Genomic DNA, 16,296 nt, shown 5'->3' on the forward strand with positions numbered 1-16,296 from the left:
AAAATCACGCATAGATAAGATCCAGTCAAAATGCAAGATAGTGAGTTTTACTGTAACAGAGCCTGAATAGTTCATTGGTGTAGCATATACGTGAAAGTTGCTAAGAGAATAGGTGTTAAATATTCTCACTACTAAAAAGAAATGGTAATTATGCGACGTGATGAAAATGTTAACAAACGTTATGGTGGTTATCATTTTGCAATATGTAAGTATCAAATCAACACCTGGAACACCTTAAACTTACACAATGTTATATGTCAGTTACATCTCAGTAAAGCTACAAGAGAAAAAAGTTCATTGTTATGGTTTCAGATTCCATGTTGCAACAATCTTTAAGAAACTACCATTTGTAGAGTTCTGGCATAGTATCAAAGAAGACCATCCACAATTATCTGAGCAGGCGATTGAAATGCTCCTTTTCCAATTACATACACTTCAACCACAAAACACACTGCAGCAGAGTCAGTGGAATAACTGATATGAAAACACAGCTGTCTTCTATGAAGCCAGACACTTAAAAGATTTACAGAAATATAAAGCAATGACACTCTTCTCACTAATTTTTTCAGACAATAGTTGTTTTTCATAAAATATGTTGTTTATGTTAATATTTAATGTGTTTATTATTTTTAAAGTAATAATTACATTTTAAATTCCTTGGTTTTAATTTAATATGGTAATTTTAATTTAATATGGTAAATTAATAAATGGTAAAATAAAAAATTAATTTAATATGGTAAATTTCAAAAGCTATAACTCACATAAACTAATCTCTTTGGGGTCTTCAATAATTTTTAAGAGTGTAAAGGGGCCCTGAGAATATACAAGTAAAAGTGGTATATTGCAAGGTTGTAGATGATGCTAAATTGTTTTCCAAAGTGACAATTTTCATTATTAGTATATTTACTGCTTCCTCAAGAAGCACTTTAACTTTATCAGATAATCTAAATCACATCATAAAATTGGTTTCTTCTTGTGCAATTTTCTTTTTGGACTTCTAAATCCCAGAGGTGAGAAAAGTGATATAGCTATAGACATCACTCATAATTCCGGAATATAGTGATAACCCTTAACATTTTTGGTCTATATGCTTCTAGACTTTTTTCCTAAAAAAATTGGGCCATGCAATACATAATAATGAATAAACTGTATTTTTACTTAGGTATGTTTATAATGGTTTTGATCTCAGTAATTATTTCTTGATTCTAGATTTTTAAATTTATTTTGGGCAGAAGCCTATAATCCTCCATTCATTAACCACAGGTCAATTTATAAAAATTAAACTGTACTCTGCTTTAAAGAAGGAGATGGACCTCTGGACTTCCAGTTAAATAAATATGGTTCATTGAACACAAATGCATATCTCTGTTACCTCCCCAAATTTCACAATTATGGAATGAAAAAGGAAAAGCCCATAAGGAAAGAGAACGAGACAGGAAGTAACTGTGAAATAGAAGTGTCAGTCAATCTCTGAACGAAGGAAAGCAGATGGATGACTAGTAACTGACTCAGTAAAAACAGAAACCTAACCCAGGAGCCTATAGAGGGGGCGAGGCGGGGGCATGTCAACAAGAAGAAAGCTGATTCTCAACTGAGAACCTTCCAGGCTTGCGGTGATGGGATCAGGGACTTTTGGAAAATGGGAGGCCTGTAGTCTGTAGAAGGAGCAGTTAGACACCACCCTCTTTGGCCCTGCCACCTTCCCCAAATGGTCAGGGGACTCCGCCCCCCCTGTTCTGACCAAAGAGGCTTCTGGTTTGGGGAGTCCCCCAAGGGGACGAGTGGGATGGCATGGGGTGATGAGGCATCATCTGAAATGGGACTGAGTGAAAGCCCTCAATGAATAGTTAAGCCCCTTCCCACTCCCAGCTCTCAGAGCCCAGAGAACCAGACTGATTCTCCCCAGGAGAGAAGTGATCTTCTCCAGAGAAAGAAGATGGCCCAAAAGAGAAGACCTGATACAGATACCCTTGAGTTCCCCAAGGAAGCGGCAGGGTGCCTGTCCCAGCATCCTACTACAGCCCGGAGGCCAAGCTCACAGAAACTCCACTCAGGTTTTCAGCGCCTCACTCATTCTATACATATTTATTTTAAATTTATTTTCTTTCACATTATTAAACTTATTATGAAAATTTTCAAATGCACACAAAAGTAGAGACAGTATTATCAGGAAGCTCCCGGTACTTATGTCTCAGATTAAATGATTATTGATATGCTGCCAATTTTTATTTTATCCATCCCCCTCTCATCTTTTTTTTTCCCCCTGGACTATTTTAAAGTAAATTCCAGCCATTATATCATTTAAATTGCGAGTGCCTCAGAATGCATCTACCTGATAAGGACTTTTCTTAAACACACACACACACAACTACATACATTATGCCATTAGCACACCTACCAAAATTGACAATAATCTCTTGATATTATTTGATATCCAATCTATGTTCACATATTTTCAATGGTGTCAAACATGTCTTTTTACACATGGTTGGTTCAAATCATGATCCAAACAAGGTACACACGCTGCATTTTGTTGTTACACGTCTTAAGTGTCTTTATTCCATAAGGATCCCTCTGCCTTTCTTTTTAAATTTTTCCTTATACCCTTGATTGTTGGTAAAACTAGGTAATTTGTCTTGCACACTGTCCCATATTCTGGATTTGGCTGATTGCTTCCTTGTGGTATCATTTGACTTATTTCTCTATTCCTCATATTTCCAGTAAACTGGGAAGCTAAAAGCTTGACTGGATTCAGGTTCTCTTCCAAGCTGTGTGACCTGGACAAGGGCCTTAACCTTTCTGTGTCTCAGTTTCCTCATTGGTAAACCAAGGATAAGAATGATAACTACCTCATCAAGGATTAAATTAGTTAAAACATGTAAAATACTTAGAATAGACCTTGACATCCAGTAAATGGTAGCTATTATTATTATCTGAGGAAAGCCTCCGACTTGAAAGACAGAGACCAAAATAAACACCAGAGACAATCTAGGAAGCAGAAGAAATGGCAGAAAATTCCAACTGATATCCTCAGAAATACAAAATAAGAGAAGATCCTGAGTTCACAACATAAAAGCAGGAGGCTGCCGAAAGGAAAGTCAGGGAACTAGGAAAAACTCTTGGAAATTAAAATCTTATCGCAGAAATGAGAAAATTCAATAGAAAAACTAGAGGATAAAGTTCAGGAAAATCTCTTTAAAGTGGAATAAACAAAACCAAGAGATGGAAAATGAAAGAGGAAAGATGAAAAAACAAGGGAATCTATCACAGAGAAAATTTTCCAGAATTGAAGACTATACATTTCCCAGTTGAAAAGGACCACTGAGTGCCTAGCGCAGTGAATGAAAAAGACTTACCAGGACACGTCATTATGAGGGTTCAGCATCCCAAGGACGAAGGAAAAATATATATCCTAAAATCTTCCATAAACAAATGAACAAACAAAAATTACCTAGGAAGTAACAGAAATCAGAATAAATCAGACTTCTCAAGAGTCTAGCCACATGAGAAGCTGGATGACAATGGATTAACACTTTAAAATTCTGAGGGAAAATGATTTCCAATCTACAAATTTGTACCCTGCTGCACTGTCAATCAAGTGTGAGAATAAAATAAAGCCATTTTTAGACAAGCAAGATTTCAAAAATTTACCTCCCATGAACCTCTTCTGGGGAAGTTACTGGAGAATGTGCTCCTTCAAAATGAGAGAATAAATCATGAATGGGAAGACCCAGGAGACAGCAGACGGGAATCCCCAGAATGTGGTTGGGGAAAGTCCTAGAATAACAGTCAGACAGTAAGGCTAAGATGACGGTTTGCAGCGAGAGGAGGTTGGGCCTAAGGAAGGATATCTCCAACAACAAAAAATGACATTGCAAGCTCACTAGTTCATGTGACCAGATCAAGAGATGTTTTATAGTCCTGATGGAGAGTTTCTGGAATAATTCACAATAGATGCATAGATAGTGAAGTAAATAAAAAAATAGGCAATTTTTGACTCCAGAAGAAAAGAAGTTGTTCAATAAAGTGAATGTAGTCTTAGTATGGGATATACCTTGACTGTAAGAATATTCTATAGTTATATTAATGTAAGCTCTCAGTCAACCAACGAGGGAATTTTGCAGACTGGTCAAGAGTCTGTTGATGAGAGAGAGATCGTAAACTCGTGGAAGAAGAACAAGGAGGGGACTTTCCTTCCCTCCTGGCTCCAGCATTCACTTTCCTGATGAAGAATACTCAACCAGTATCTCCACACCTGTGTCTTTGTGGAACCTCATGCTTACTGGACTCTTCTTGCCTATTGCCACCTATAAGTGTAAACTAACCTAGGGCTGGCACCGTGGTACAGCGGTTAAGCCTGGAGCCCTTTGCTTCAGCAGCTCAGGTACATGGGTTCGGATCCCAGGTATGGACCTATACCACCTCTCAAGTCCTGCTATGGCAGTAACCCAAATACAAAATAGAGGAAAACAGAGTAAGACCAGCACAGATATTAGCTCAGGGCTAATCTTCCTCAATCCAAAAAAGAGGAAGATTGGCAACAGGTGTTAGACAAATCTTCCTCAGCAAGAAAAGAAAAGAAAAGTGTAAACTAACCATCTTTCTCTCTCTCTCTCACACACACACACACACACACACACACACACCTCTGACTTATCCTCTTCCTCGGCCTTTCCCAAGCCAACTCATCATACCTTCACGTTTATCAGTGCTTCCACACTATTTTTCCAATCTTCCTGTCTGGCTTTTCCACTCCCTCATACCCTATATCCAGTCTGTTTTCGTTGGCTTTTTAATGCCTCCCAAAAGTCCCTGCCCTGTCTCCAGCTGTAATCGAATCCAGAGCTTGTATAAACCTTATGAACTGTACAAGATGACACAAACGTAAAATACCACTATTATGCCAACACTTCTGAAATAGACTCTGGCTTTGTTAAGTTTACTACTAATAATAATCCAATCAACATTTGTATAGAGTTTAAAAAATAACATTTATTGCACTTTCTTCTAATTGAAAGAAGAAAGTATAAATCTTGCTCAAGTATAAATATTCATCGTGGAAATTTTAGAAAATACATAAAGCCACAAAGAAGATAAAAACAACCTTTACTCTTAAAGTAATCCGGATTTACGTTGTGGTGTGTTTTCATCAAGCCTCTTTTCCATGTATATAATAATCTTTTTTGAAACAATAAAACAAATATTGTGATTATGTTGCATATATTTTTGTAACTTTTTCATTTAATATACTAAAAACATTTTATTATGTCAATTGATATTCTTCTATGTCATTTTAACGGCTGCACAGAATCCCATTATAGCTATCCTATCAGGTATTTAATCAACTCCTGTTACAAATATTTTGGTTGTTTCCAGCTTTTTACTCTTAGGGATAGTTCTCTCTCTGATGATTTAGTTAGGATAACTTAGAAGTGGAGTTGCTGAGTCAAAAGTTGTGCTCATTCTTTTTTATTGTGGTAAAAAAACACAAAACAAAATTTACCATTCTGATCATTTTTAAGTGTACAGCACAGTGGTATTAACTATATGCATATTTCATCTTGCAAAACTGAAACTCTGTATCCATTAAATAACTTCCTTTCTCCCCCTCTCCCAGCCCCCATCGATCACCAGTCTACTTTCTGAGTTTGACTACTTTAGATATCTCGTATGAGAGGAACCAGGCCATATTTGTCTTTTTGTGGAGTTGTGCTCTTTTTAAGGTGTCTGATGTATAATGCTAAACGAGCTTCCAAAAAGGTTGTGACAATTTATACTTTGAAGAGGTATGAGTGCCGGTCTGAGCTACTGTCTGCTTAGCCTCCATCATTTGTTTCAGTTCTTGGCGAGTCCTTGGAGGAACAAAAGCAATGGGGCTGAACACGTTTTCCTTTGGATAGGCCACTGTCCTATCCTGTATCCTGGCTGAAATACTTGCTGAGGCACGTACCAGGCACGTGACCTTGGACAAGTCACTTAACTTCTCCGTGCCTCTGTTCCCTTATCTGTAAAATGGGGATAATATTAGTATATTATTATACATACTTATTATGAAGAATAAATGTGAAGCTCTAAAAACAGTGCCTGGAAGCCCAGAAGAGAGGTAGCTATTATTATTGTTCTTGTTGTTATTATCAGATTGCACAAGATTTCTGTTGTCAAAGCACTTATCTACGACTTTCTTCAATCCTTACTAATCTAATAAATGAAAAATGATAGCCAGCTATTTTAATTTGCAAAATCGTAACTGTAAAATTATCAATTATCAGTGAACTTGAACGTTTCTCTATGTTTATATTGACCGTGCTTCTGTCACAATTTCCTTTTTCAAAGCAGTGTGGCAAACAGCATCTCACTTGATCTTCCTAATAAGCTTGTAAATCAAGAAGGCAGCAATCACCGTCTCAGCTTTTGGAATTAAGAAACTGAGGTTCAGAAGATTACAATTCCAGTCCCAGGTCTCAGAGCTCGCCCTTCCAAGTCTAGCGGCTGTCCCAGGATATATTCCCAGGAAAAGCTTTGGTTACTCCTAACGGCCCCTACCCCAGCGCCCTCCCTGGGAGTCCAGGCAGCTTCTCTGCGCACGCGCGGCCCTGCCTGTGGGCGGGGCCTCGGGGCGCACCAGCCCGCCGCTCCACCCCCCCGGCCCCGCCCCCGGCGCCGGCCCCGCCCAATCCGAGGCGCGGCGGGCTCGGGACTCCAGGCCCCGAGGTAGAACTGGCGGGGATCCCCGCGTGGGCCGTGTCTGCGACGCGGCGGGCCCCAAGGTCCGGAGGCCGGAGAGGGAAGGCGCAGGTGCCCGCGCGCCGCCCGCCGCCATTTCGCACCCGGAAAGGGCAGCGGCGGGAGGGGCGGCCTCCCCTGGGGCCGGGCTGGGGCCCAGGGCGGGCCGGGCGGCGGAGGGCGGGCCCGTGCGGGGGCGGGGACCCTGCGGCCGAGCCGGGATGTAACTGTCCGGCGGGGCGGCCGTGGGGAAGCCGTGGCCCGAAGGCCCGGGAGGGAGCGAGGCTCGGGCCGCCCCGCTTCGAGACCTCGCCTGGCCGGTCCCCCTGGGCCTGGGGGTCCTCGCGGTTACACAGCCCCACGCTGGGTGCAGCGCGCTGCAGTGTGTGAAGCGCTTCCACGTGGGCCTTTTCATTTGGACCTCAGGGCAGCTCTGGCAGGAGGCCAGGGAATGGACTGTTGTCCCATTTTGCGGACAGAGAAAACTGAGGCTCAGTGTGGGGAGATTTTCCCAGGGACGCCCAGCGAGGTCGCGGCGGTGGGACTCAGGTCCTGCTCCTCGAAATCTAGCGCCCTTTCCACCGGGCCGCTCTGCCTCACCTGTCAAAGAAGGGGCTGAGCGAGTGACTGGCAGTTCTTTCTCTTTTTTTTTTTTTTTTTTTTTTTAAGTCAGCCTCTTTCTGTACCATCCAGGTCAGAGCTGACTAAGAAGTATTCAGAAGCCGAGTCATGGATCCACCTGCACGTAAAGAAAAATCCAAAGTTAAAGAACCTGTCAGCAGAGTTGAGAAGGCCAAGCAGAAGTCAGCTCAGCAGGAGCTGAAGCAGAGACAAAGAGCAGAGGTGAGATGGAGGAGGGGGCCTGTGGGCTGCTGGAGGTGATGCGGGAATAGAGAAATAGCAGAGAGGAGAGCTGTGATGGGGCCCTGCTGGCCTCTGCCAGAACAGGTGCTCGCCAGGTTTAGAGAGATCACTGAGGGCCAGAATGATGAAGGGGCAGCCCAGAGTCACGTGCCAGTTAGCGTCAGAGCCTGGCCAGTCCCAGGTCTCCAGAGGACTCCTGGCCTCTGTGGGAGGGACCTGAGGGAAAGAAGAAAGAGAAGGGGTGTGCAAGGGCGGGTTCAGAGTGAGAGAGCAGATGTCAGACACCCCCTGGCACAGATGTGCAGGATTTCACCCAGAGAGGGGCTGCTCACACCCAGGAAGTGGAGGCCCAAGCTCAGCTCCCACCAGTGTGTTCCTTTGTTCTGTCAACACTTACAATCAACTTGAGAATAAAAAGCTTAAGCGGTTTACCCTGCCTCTGTTGAACCACGTCCAGATGTGGGTATTTTCAGTATTTAATATCAGGAAAAAGCTTGCTACACTCTTTTCCCTCCTTCTGTTCATTTTGTTCATTTCTTTCTCTCTTTTTGTAAGAAATTTAAAAACACAGAAAAATAGACTGTTACAACAATGACCTGGGTACTCAACACCCAGATTGGTAATGGTTAATGTTTTGTCGTATTTGCCTGGAGTCTTTTTGAAATAAGATAAATAAAAATTACATATAAATTTGAAGTCCCCTTTGCCCCTTTCCTGTCATACACCCTTTTACTCCTCCTTATGGGCAACCACTATTTTTTTTTTTATATTTTTATACTCAAATATATTAATAGATATCCTTCAACAAGATACAATGTTCTTTTGTGTTTTAAATGTTTAAATTAATAAAGTTCCACGTTTTGTTTTGCGTTTTGCTTACATTATGTTTTTTAGACTATTCATGTTAATATAAGAATCTAGTTTATTCCTCACACTGCTTACAGTAGTCTCTTTTATGAATCCACTTTAGTGTATTAACGTGTTCCTCCAGTGATGGACATTTGCATTATTTGTAGTTTTTTTGCTTTTGCAAACATTGCTTTAATGAAAAACCTTTAGGTGTCTCCTTTGGCACCTGTGCTAGAATTTCTTAGGGCTTATGTAACTACAAGTAGAGATACTGGGTACATTTCAGTTTTACTAAACATTGCCAAATTGCTCTCAAAGAAATTGTCCGAGTTTGCACCCCCATTAGCAGTGGAAGAGAATTCTCATTCCTCACTTCCTTTGCAACACTTGCTAGTGGCAGATTTTAAATTTTTGTTAATTTGATCCGTTCATTAAACAAATATTGAGCGGCTCCCGTGTGCCAGGCACTGTTGTGGGAACTTGAGACCCATGACTGCACAGGCAGGGAAGAATCTTTGCCTTCTGGAGCTGCACTGGGTGGGGGAGGCAGAGAGTAAACATGGTAAGTAAATGTAATAGTGTGTTTGCAGTTAATCTGTAAACTGAAATCTGCCTTTGGATTAAGACAGACCGTCTGAAGCTGTGGACCTGGATTCCAACAAATTGTCCTCCCCTCTCCTTCACCTCCCCGCCCCTGCTGGATCCTGCCCCCAGATGGTTTTACTGCAGGGCCCTTTGGCGAACATTTGAGGGCCACTGTAAGAAGCAGCCCTAGGACACTCCTTTGTGCACGCTATGGGGACAGGTGTTGTTCAGGACGTCGTTCGTGTCCTTATTGACGCCCTTCCCATGAGGTTCCACAGGTCAGATTTACTTGTCTGATTTCAAGTCCCAGCTCCTCCGTAAACCCCACTTCTTCCCCTGTGACCTTGGACAAGATGCGTAACCTCTCTGAACTGCTGTTCCTCGATTCCTCCTTGGTGAAATGAGGATGGCAATCTCTGCCTCACAGGATTGTTGTCAGGAACAGAAATGCTACATGTCGCGCACTTAGCACAGCCTGGCACTGAGAAAGCGCTCAGTACGGGCCTCGATTGTTAGTAGGCATCTGTGCTTCATGTGGTCGGTTTGTGTTTGTTGTGTGGACTCTAAATTGAACAACTGACAATGCTTATGTTGACTGGCTGAAATGTAATATTGGAGTTGCACTCTAGCCCTTGTTGAGCACTTCAGATGTGCCGGGCACAGGGCCAACCTGACATGCACGGCCACATGTATCCTTACCCCAGGGCTCGTTATTGTTACACAGGTATTATTGTTACTCCCATTTTCACCTTTGTAAATCCTTCCTGGAATAAGGTGGGGATAGATGAAATACCTCTGTGAGGGAGAAGGTATTATCCCCACTTTGAAGTGAAGCGATGTGACCAGAATCCGTCGTTAATGCGAGATTGCAGGCAGGACTGCGAGCTAAGATCTTCTGACCTTAGCCTCCTGCTTTTTGCGCCCGCCTTACAGCTGCCTTGCTGCGTTCTTTATGTGCATTGCCTGGAATGCAGTCTCCTAACACAGGAATGTGACAAGACCCCTTCGGGGGAGGAAGAGGCACAGTTCCCATTCAGTTCTGCAAAGATGCCACATTCCAGAAAGTTCCATGTGAAGGAGAGATGTGAGGGGTGAAGGGGAGCAGAAGGTACATTTGGCAATTGAAGCAGCATTTGACACTATTGGGGGCCCTTTTCTTCCTGAAAGTCTGTCATTCCTTGGCTCGGACCCCCTGACCCATGTTAAGTTTCTTTTTTCTTTGATTTTCCCCTTTCTCCCACCAGTCTGCCTCCTTGATCTAGGGGTCTCCAAGAAGCTATTTAATGTCCTCTCAGTCTCAGCACAGTAATGTGCAGATTACAAATGCTCATTAAAGCACGGATGAGGATTTTTAAAAAACATATATGTGTTAAAAGTATACGTATAATGTGTGTGTGCAGCTTAGAGAATATGAATAAAACACACCCTTGTACCTAACACCCAACTAGAGAAATAGAACGCAACCCACAACTTAGAGCCCCTCGGGCCCCCTCGGCACGTCCCCAGGCCTTCCCACTAGCAGCGGCCTCGTTCCTTAATTTTACTCTAATCACTCCCTTGCTGTTCTGTATTAATTTACTACTTCTCTGTCTACCCCTAAATAATATTTTGTAGCATAACAATATATTGTCTAAATCTGGGGGGTTCTGAACTTTATATATGTTACTATATTTTGTGACTGGCTCTCTTCACTCAGCATCTTTTGTTTAACCATTCTAATTTATTTATTTGTTTTTACTGTGGTAACATATACATAACATAAAACTTAACCATTTTAACTGTCAGTATGATGCTTTTTGAGAATCACTTGTGGTGGTGTTTGTAACTATTTTCATCACTGTGGAATTTCATTTTCCTTAAAGATGATAGGATCTCACCACAATAAAAAAATATTTGGAAAAAAAACCATTATAGGATCATTCAAGTTTTCTATTTATCCTAGTCAGTTTTTATCCTTTTACTTTTTCTAGGAATTTAAGTTTTCAAACTTATTGACACAAAGTGCATGTTTTGTTTTAATCTCCATGGTACCAGTAATTATGTTTTCTTTTAATTCTAATCATGTTTTCTTGTGTCCACTCCCTTTGAGCTGATCGGTCACGCCAGAGGTTTGCAGGGTTTTCTTCAGTGTTTTCCAAGATCTGTCTCACAGTTATGGTGATCCTCTCTATTGTACATTTGGTTGCTTTTTCATTAATTTCTGCTCTTATTTTGCACTGCCCATTTGTCTCACTTCTCAGTTTCTGTGTTCCCCCCTTGTCTTCTTTTTAATTAATCAAGTTATATCCCCTACACATAAACATACCCCTTTGTTTTTCTCTTCCACAAATTGGGAAGTTTTATGATGTTTCTGTTCTTAGTGGATTGATGGAGGGCTGCAAGCTGAGGAACAAGGTGGGTACCCTGCCTTTCACCTCAGTACATTTTGCGGTTTCTTTCCACCCCCACTGCCTGCCTAGGTCACCTTCCCCTCCCCTCCTTCCTGGACTGCTGTCAGAGATGCCTCCTGAGCGGCCTGTGACCTCTCCTCCCCTCACTCCGCCCCGCACACAGTCTCCAGTTCTCTTTCCCAGAGCACCGATAATCAGGTTGCTCCCCTGCCCACTTGCCTTTGCTGGCTCTCCAGAGCTGGACTGATAAGTCCAGATTCCTTGGCATAGCAGCTATCTACGACCCCAACATACTTTCCTGGGTTTCTCCAGCTCCCCAACTCCCACTCTGTAATAGCCTTCATAGTATATAAGCATACTTGAAGTTTCCAGAACTAATCTTATACTTTTCCATTATATTTATTTAATCATAATCCCCGCCCCCCGCACCTATCATGTCCCTTCCCCAATCTCTACCTGTTCGAATCCTGCTGATCCTTTAAAGTCAGAGCAAGCCACCTGCCTCCCTTCTTCTTTCATGATTCCCCAAATAGAATTCATCTCCACCTCTGCTGTTCGCTTATCACTGTGCCTGCATTACTGATGCGGTTCTGGGATTTTCAAATGACCCGGCCTGTTGTGTCTGAAGGTATGCCGAGCAGCCGCGTCCATTGCTGACCTCTCTTTTTCTGCCCGTCAGATCTATGCTCTCAACAGAGTCATGACAGAGCTGGAGCAGCAGCAGTTCGATGAGTTCTGCAAGCAGATGCAGCCTCCCGGAGAGTGAGCCGCCCCTGCGTCCACCGAGATGGGGCCCTGGAGGCTTCGTTTGTGAGCCTCTTACCAGGTTTAAGCTGAGATGGCCCATTTGGAGCCTTACAGAACTAGGCAAGAAGACATTTGTGTTATTCCTAAAACTGGATCCATCTGAACTGCCTATGTCACTTCTGCCTCACTGGTTTCTCCAGTCTGAATTGGCCCAATGCTTGCTGAAGAGACTTGTTTTATTCTTCTAAGACAATAGATCCTTGTGTTTTTTTTTTAACCTTTTTCTATTGTTTGAGAAAAATCAGTTTCTTGTGAAACTAAATCTTCTCCAAAAATACAAATAAAATTCTAATAAAATGTTCATTTGCTCATACGTTAGTTTGGGGGTGCCTAGCCGTAGAAAGTGCCCTCAAAAAGACTGTACGGGGTAAGAAGAGTTGAGGTGAGCAGAGGGCACCCTTTCTCCCTCGGGAGGGGAGTGGACAGGAGAGGAGAGAAAGACCGTGACTGCTTCCAGTTCTCATTCTTCCTGGAGACCTCACAGACCCTAAGATTTTGGCCACACAGGTATAAATACGCGACCCTTTACTCCCAGGTGAACCGCTGCTCAGGGTTGGGGCTGGAAGCTGGGACCCTTCTCCCTTTGCGCATGTAGACAGCCAGCGGCAGGCGTGCACCAACAGGGAGAGGGGTGCAGGTGCTTTGGGTTTTTCATTTTGGGGGCTACTTTACCAGGCCTAGAAATGGGTTGATGATGGGAATATTCAGGCTGGACCCATGCGCCCGCCATCTTGGGTGTGGAAATGTAAAGTTGTTTCTGCAGCAGACGTTGGCGTCAGGAATGGTGGCTCATACCTCAGTTCTAGCGCTGGCATTATGTTAATGCTGCGCAAAAGGAGAGGCTGTTCTCTCAGGATGTTTCATTTCCAGCTATTCCTCCGGAGTAGGGGGAAGAAGGATGTCATGAAGTGGAATATGTGTGGAGATGAGGCAGATCATCAGTTATAGCAAAAGAGCCAAACGCTGCTACCTCCTTCACTCTCCGCACTGGAAATGCCTGCGTTTTCCCAGCCGGTGCTGGGACGTCTTAAGTGGTCCCCCGCTCCTCTTTGTCTCCCTGCTGCCTCTGAAGTCGCTGAGAATTCTGTTCCCATTGCTGTGGCTTGTTTTAGGAGTAAACTGGGGCGTTAATGGGGTGTAAGAAACTTGCTACCACTGCAGGGGAATGTGTTTTGGGGAGAGCCCAAAAATAAGGATAATCTCTACATAAATTATCCCCACAAATGGTAATTCAGTTCTGTGGTATCCTGCTGAATTTGAGTGAATGGAAATTTTTTGGTTTTGTTTTTTGGAGGAGTAGGGGTTTGGGGTGAGCTGTTGTCATAAACCTAAGGAAATGCTGTCGTGTGTTAGAAAGAGCACAATTTTTGGAGACAAATGACCTGGGGTCAACTACCAATTCTTTTTTTCTTTTTTTTTGCTGAGGAAGATTCGCCCTGAGCTAACATCTGTTGCCAGTCTTCCTCTATTTTGTATGTGAGTCGCTGCAACAACATGGCCACTGATGAGTGGTGTAGGTCTGCACCCAGAACTGAACCTAGGCCACTGAAGCAGAGCACGCCGAACTTAACCACTAGGCCACAGGGCCAGCTCCTCAAGCACCAATTCTATGCTGGATAAGTTACTAACTTCTCCAAGCCTCACTTTTCGCATCTATGTAATGGAATAGTATTTTCTTCCTCTCAGGATCACTGGTTGAGAAATAAATAAGGTAATGTGTGTAATAGATACTCAGTAAATGTTACTTCCCTTCCCAGACACCTTGTTTCATGAGAAATGTTTCAGATTTCACAGAACCAAGTATTTCATGAGTGTTGGCTGGAAAGATTCTGATCCTTAGCTGGGAACTGCTTGTATTAACGTGTATCAGCCCTGGGCACACTCTGTTCTAGAGAGGTGTTCTAGTGTTGCAGTTTTTCAAACTGTAAGCGTTTGTAAAATCAGTTTAATAAATTGTGGCCAGCTTTTCTTTTAAATGAAATAATAGAATAGATTAAAAAATATCACATGTGGTAAGTATATTGTCTCATGAAGCTTTTGTTTCAGGTTTATATACACTTACGAATGTGTATACTGCATTTGAGGTCAAAGTTTTTTCTTACTGTGGGTTGTGGTAAAAAAAAAAAAAAAAAAAAGTTTGAGAAATGAGAGGATACCTGAACCAAGACAGGAATGGATCATCTTTTTATTCACATTTTAAAGAACGAAATGGTTTATCTCCTACCTGAGAAATGCCAAGGTAAGGGCTCCAGAGGCCTTTGTATCCATAGTTGGAACAGCACAAATGCTAAGGCTCTTAGAAGCATAATCAATGAAAACTAGAACACATCGTTTCTGCTTACTTGCATGAAATGCCTCAGCCCTGATGTGATCCATTCCCAGTTTATCAGAGGTAAGAGAAGATGTTTTTGAAGGCTTGCATCAAAAAATTAATAATGGGGCTGGCCCAGTGGTATAGTGGTTAAGTTCATGCACTCCGTTTCAGCGGCCTGGGGTTCACAGTTTCAGATCCCAGGCACAGACCTACATATCACTCATCAAACCATGCTGTGGCAGCTTCCCACATACAAAATAGAGGAGGACTGCCACAGATGTTAGCAACAATCTTCCTCAAACAAAAGGTGGAAGATTGGCAATAAATGTTAGCTCAGGGTCAATCTTCCTCACCAAAAAACAAACAAAAACATATTCATTAATATCCCCACTGATCACATCAGAAATGTCTTTGAGGGGCCAGCCCTGTGGCCAAGTGATTAGGTTTGCACACTCTGCTTCAGCGGCCCAGGGTTTTGCCAGTTTGAATCCCAGGCACAGACGTGGCACCGCTCATCAAGCCACGCTGAGGTGGCGTCCCACATGCCACAACTAGAAGGACCCACAACTAAAAATACACAACTATGTACCAGTGAGCCTTGGGAGAAAAAGGAAAAATAAAATCTTTAAAAAAAAAAAAGAAATGTCTTTGAGTAAGGACCAGCCCAGTGGTGTAGCAGTTAAGTTCATGCAATCTGCTTCAGCGGCCCAGGGTTCATCAGTTCGGATCCTGGGCGCAGACCTATGCACCACTTCTCAAGCCATGCTGTGGTGGCGTTCCACATATAAAGTAGAGAAAGATGGGCATGGATGTTAGCTGGGGGCTAATCTTCTTCTTCTTCAAAAAAGAACTGTCTTTGAGTATTGGAAAACTGTCAGTGTCAAGGTAGTGGATACAAGTTTCCAAAATTCTAATGCTCACTTAAATGCTCAAATTTTATCCTTGGCAACAAGAACTGTTTTTTCTTGAAGAGACAGTCTCACCCAGTTCATATTTCAAGAAAACCACGTCTGAAAAACCCTAGTTTGTCTGTCAGTCATCCTTTGGTGTTTCATAAGAAAAGCAGCTAGTTCAGTTCAGACTCAAACCAATGTTTTTCCTCGAGACAACCAGTACCATTTAGTGCCGCTGCCTGGATTCGCACCAAGGTCCCAGCAGCTTTACCCACAGTTGCTTTGCACCATTAGCAAAATGTCAATAGCGACATTTCAGTCCCGGTTTTAGGATTATTAAGAAGATAGTTTTAGCCCTGAAAAGGTGTCAGAAACACTTTCAGAACTTCTGACTTAAGCCTATCGTCGCTTCCCTCGTTGGGTTGTGTGCAGGATTAAGTGGAATAGTAAAGTGCAAGGATCAGTTCCTGGCACAGAAGAAGGGCTAAATATATGTTAACTATTATTGTTACTGTTATTTTAAATGGAAAGTTATCTAACAGAAAGGGAGGAAGGCTAGAGGGGAGAGAAGGAGAGATCTAACATTTACTTAACCCCTTTTACACATCATTCACTATTCTAGTTATTTTATGTGTCGTGTTTAATTCAATTCATCTCCAAAGTAAACATTTTTGAGCACCAGGCACTGTGGCAGGCAGCAGAAATACAAAAACATAAAACTGAAGGAACTTAAAATGTAGTGGGACACAGACATGTTCATCTAACTAGGAAAAAACATCCGTGATACAGCTGAGATATGAATAGAGGGCAGTGGGGAAGAGGCGGGAGCTAGCTGTTCCTTTAAAACCAAATCATAGTCATATGAACTTCT

General features: G+C 42.7%; 1 protein-coding gene across 3 annotated transcripts; it reads left to right on the forward strand.

The window, feature by feature from the left end:
• The first annotated feature begins 6,605 nt into the window (after positions 1 to 6,605).
• On the forward strand, positions 6,606 to 12,519 carry SVBP (small vasohibin binding protein). 3 transcript variants are annotated; one of them, XM_014867329.3, is made up of 3 exons: positions 6,606 to 6,711; positions 7,417 to 7,566; positions 12,091 to 12,519. In XM_014867329.3, the coding sequence occupies exons 2-3, from the start codon at positions 7,453 to 7,455 to the stop codon at positions 12,175 to 12,177; spliced, it is 201 nt and encodes a 66-aa protein (XP_014722815.1). In that variant the 5' UTR covers positions 6,606 to 6,711; positions 7,417 to 7,452; the 3' UTR covers positions 12,178 to 12,519. The 3 variants fall into 3 exon arrangements, with proteins under 3 accessions (XP_014722815.1, XP_070366234.1, XP_070366235.1); XM_070510133.1 differs by having other exon boundaries at positions 6,651 to 6,767; XM_070510134.1 differs by having other exon boundaries at positions 6,659 to 6,795.
• The last annotated feature ends 3,777 nt before the right edge of the window (positions 12,520 to 16,296 follow it).

This window comes from Equus asinus, chromosome 5 (assembly GCF_041296235.1).
Source record: "Equus asinus isolate D_3611 breed Donkey chromosome 5, EquAss-T2T_v2, whole genome shotgun sequence".
NCBI lineage: Eukaryota > Metazoa > Chordata > Mammalia > Perissodactyla > Equidae > Equus > Equus asinus.

Bases quoted from the DNA above. Each gene is read 5' to 3' on its own strand.
- SVBP (XM_014867329.3), top strand. From the start codon at position 7,453: ATGGATCCACCTGCACGTAAAGAAAAATCCAAAGTTAAAGAACCTGTC. The intron at 7,567-12,090 runs GTGAGATGGAGG...TCTGCCCGTCAG, and splicing joins AGCAGAGACAAAGAGCAGAG to ATCTATGCTCTCAACAGAGT.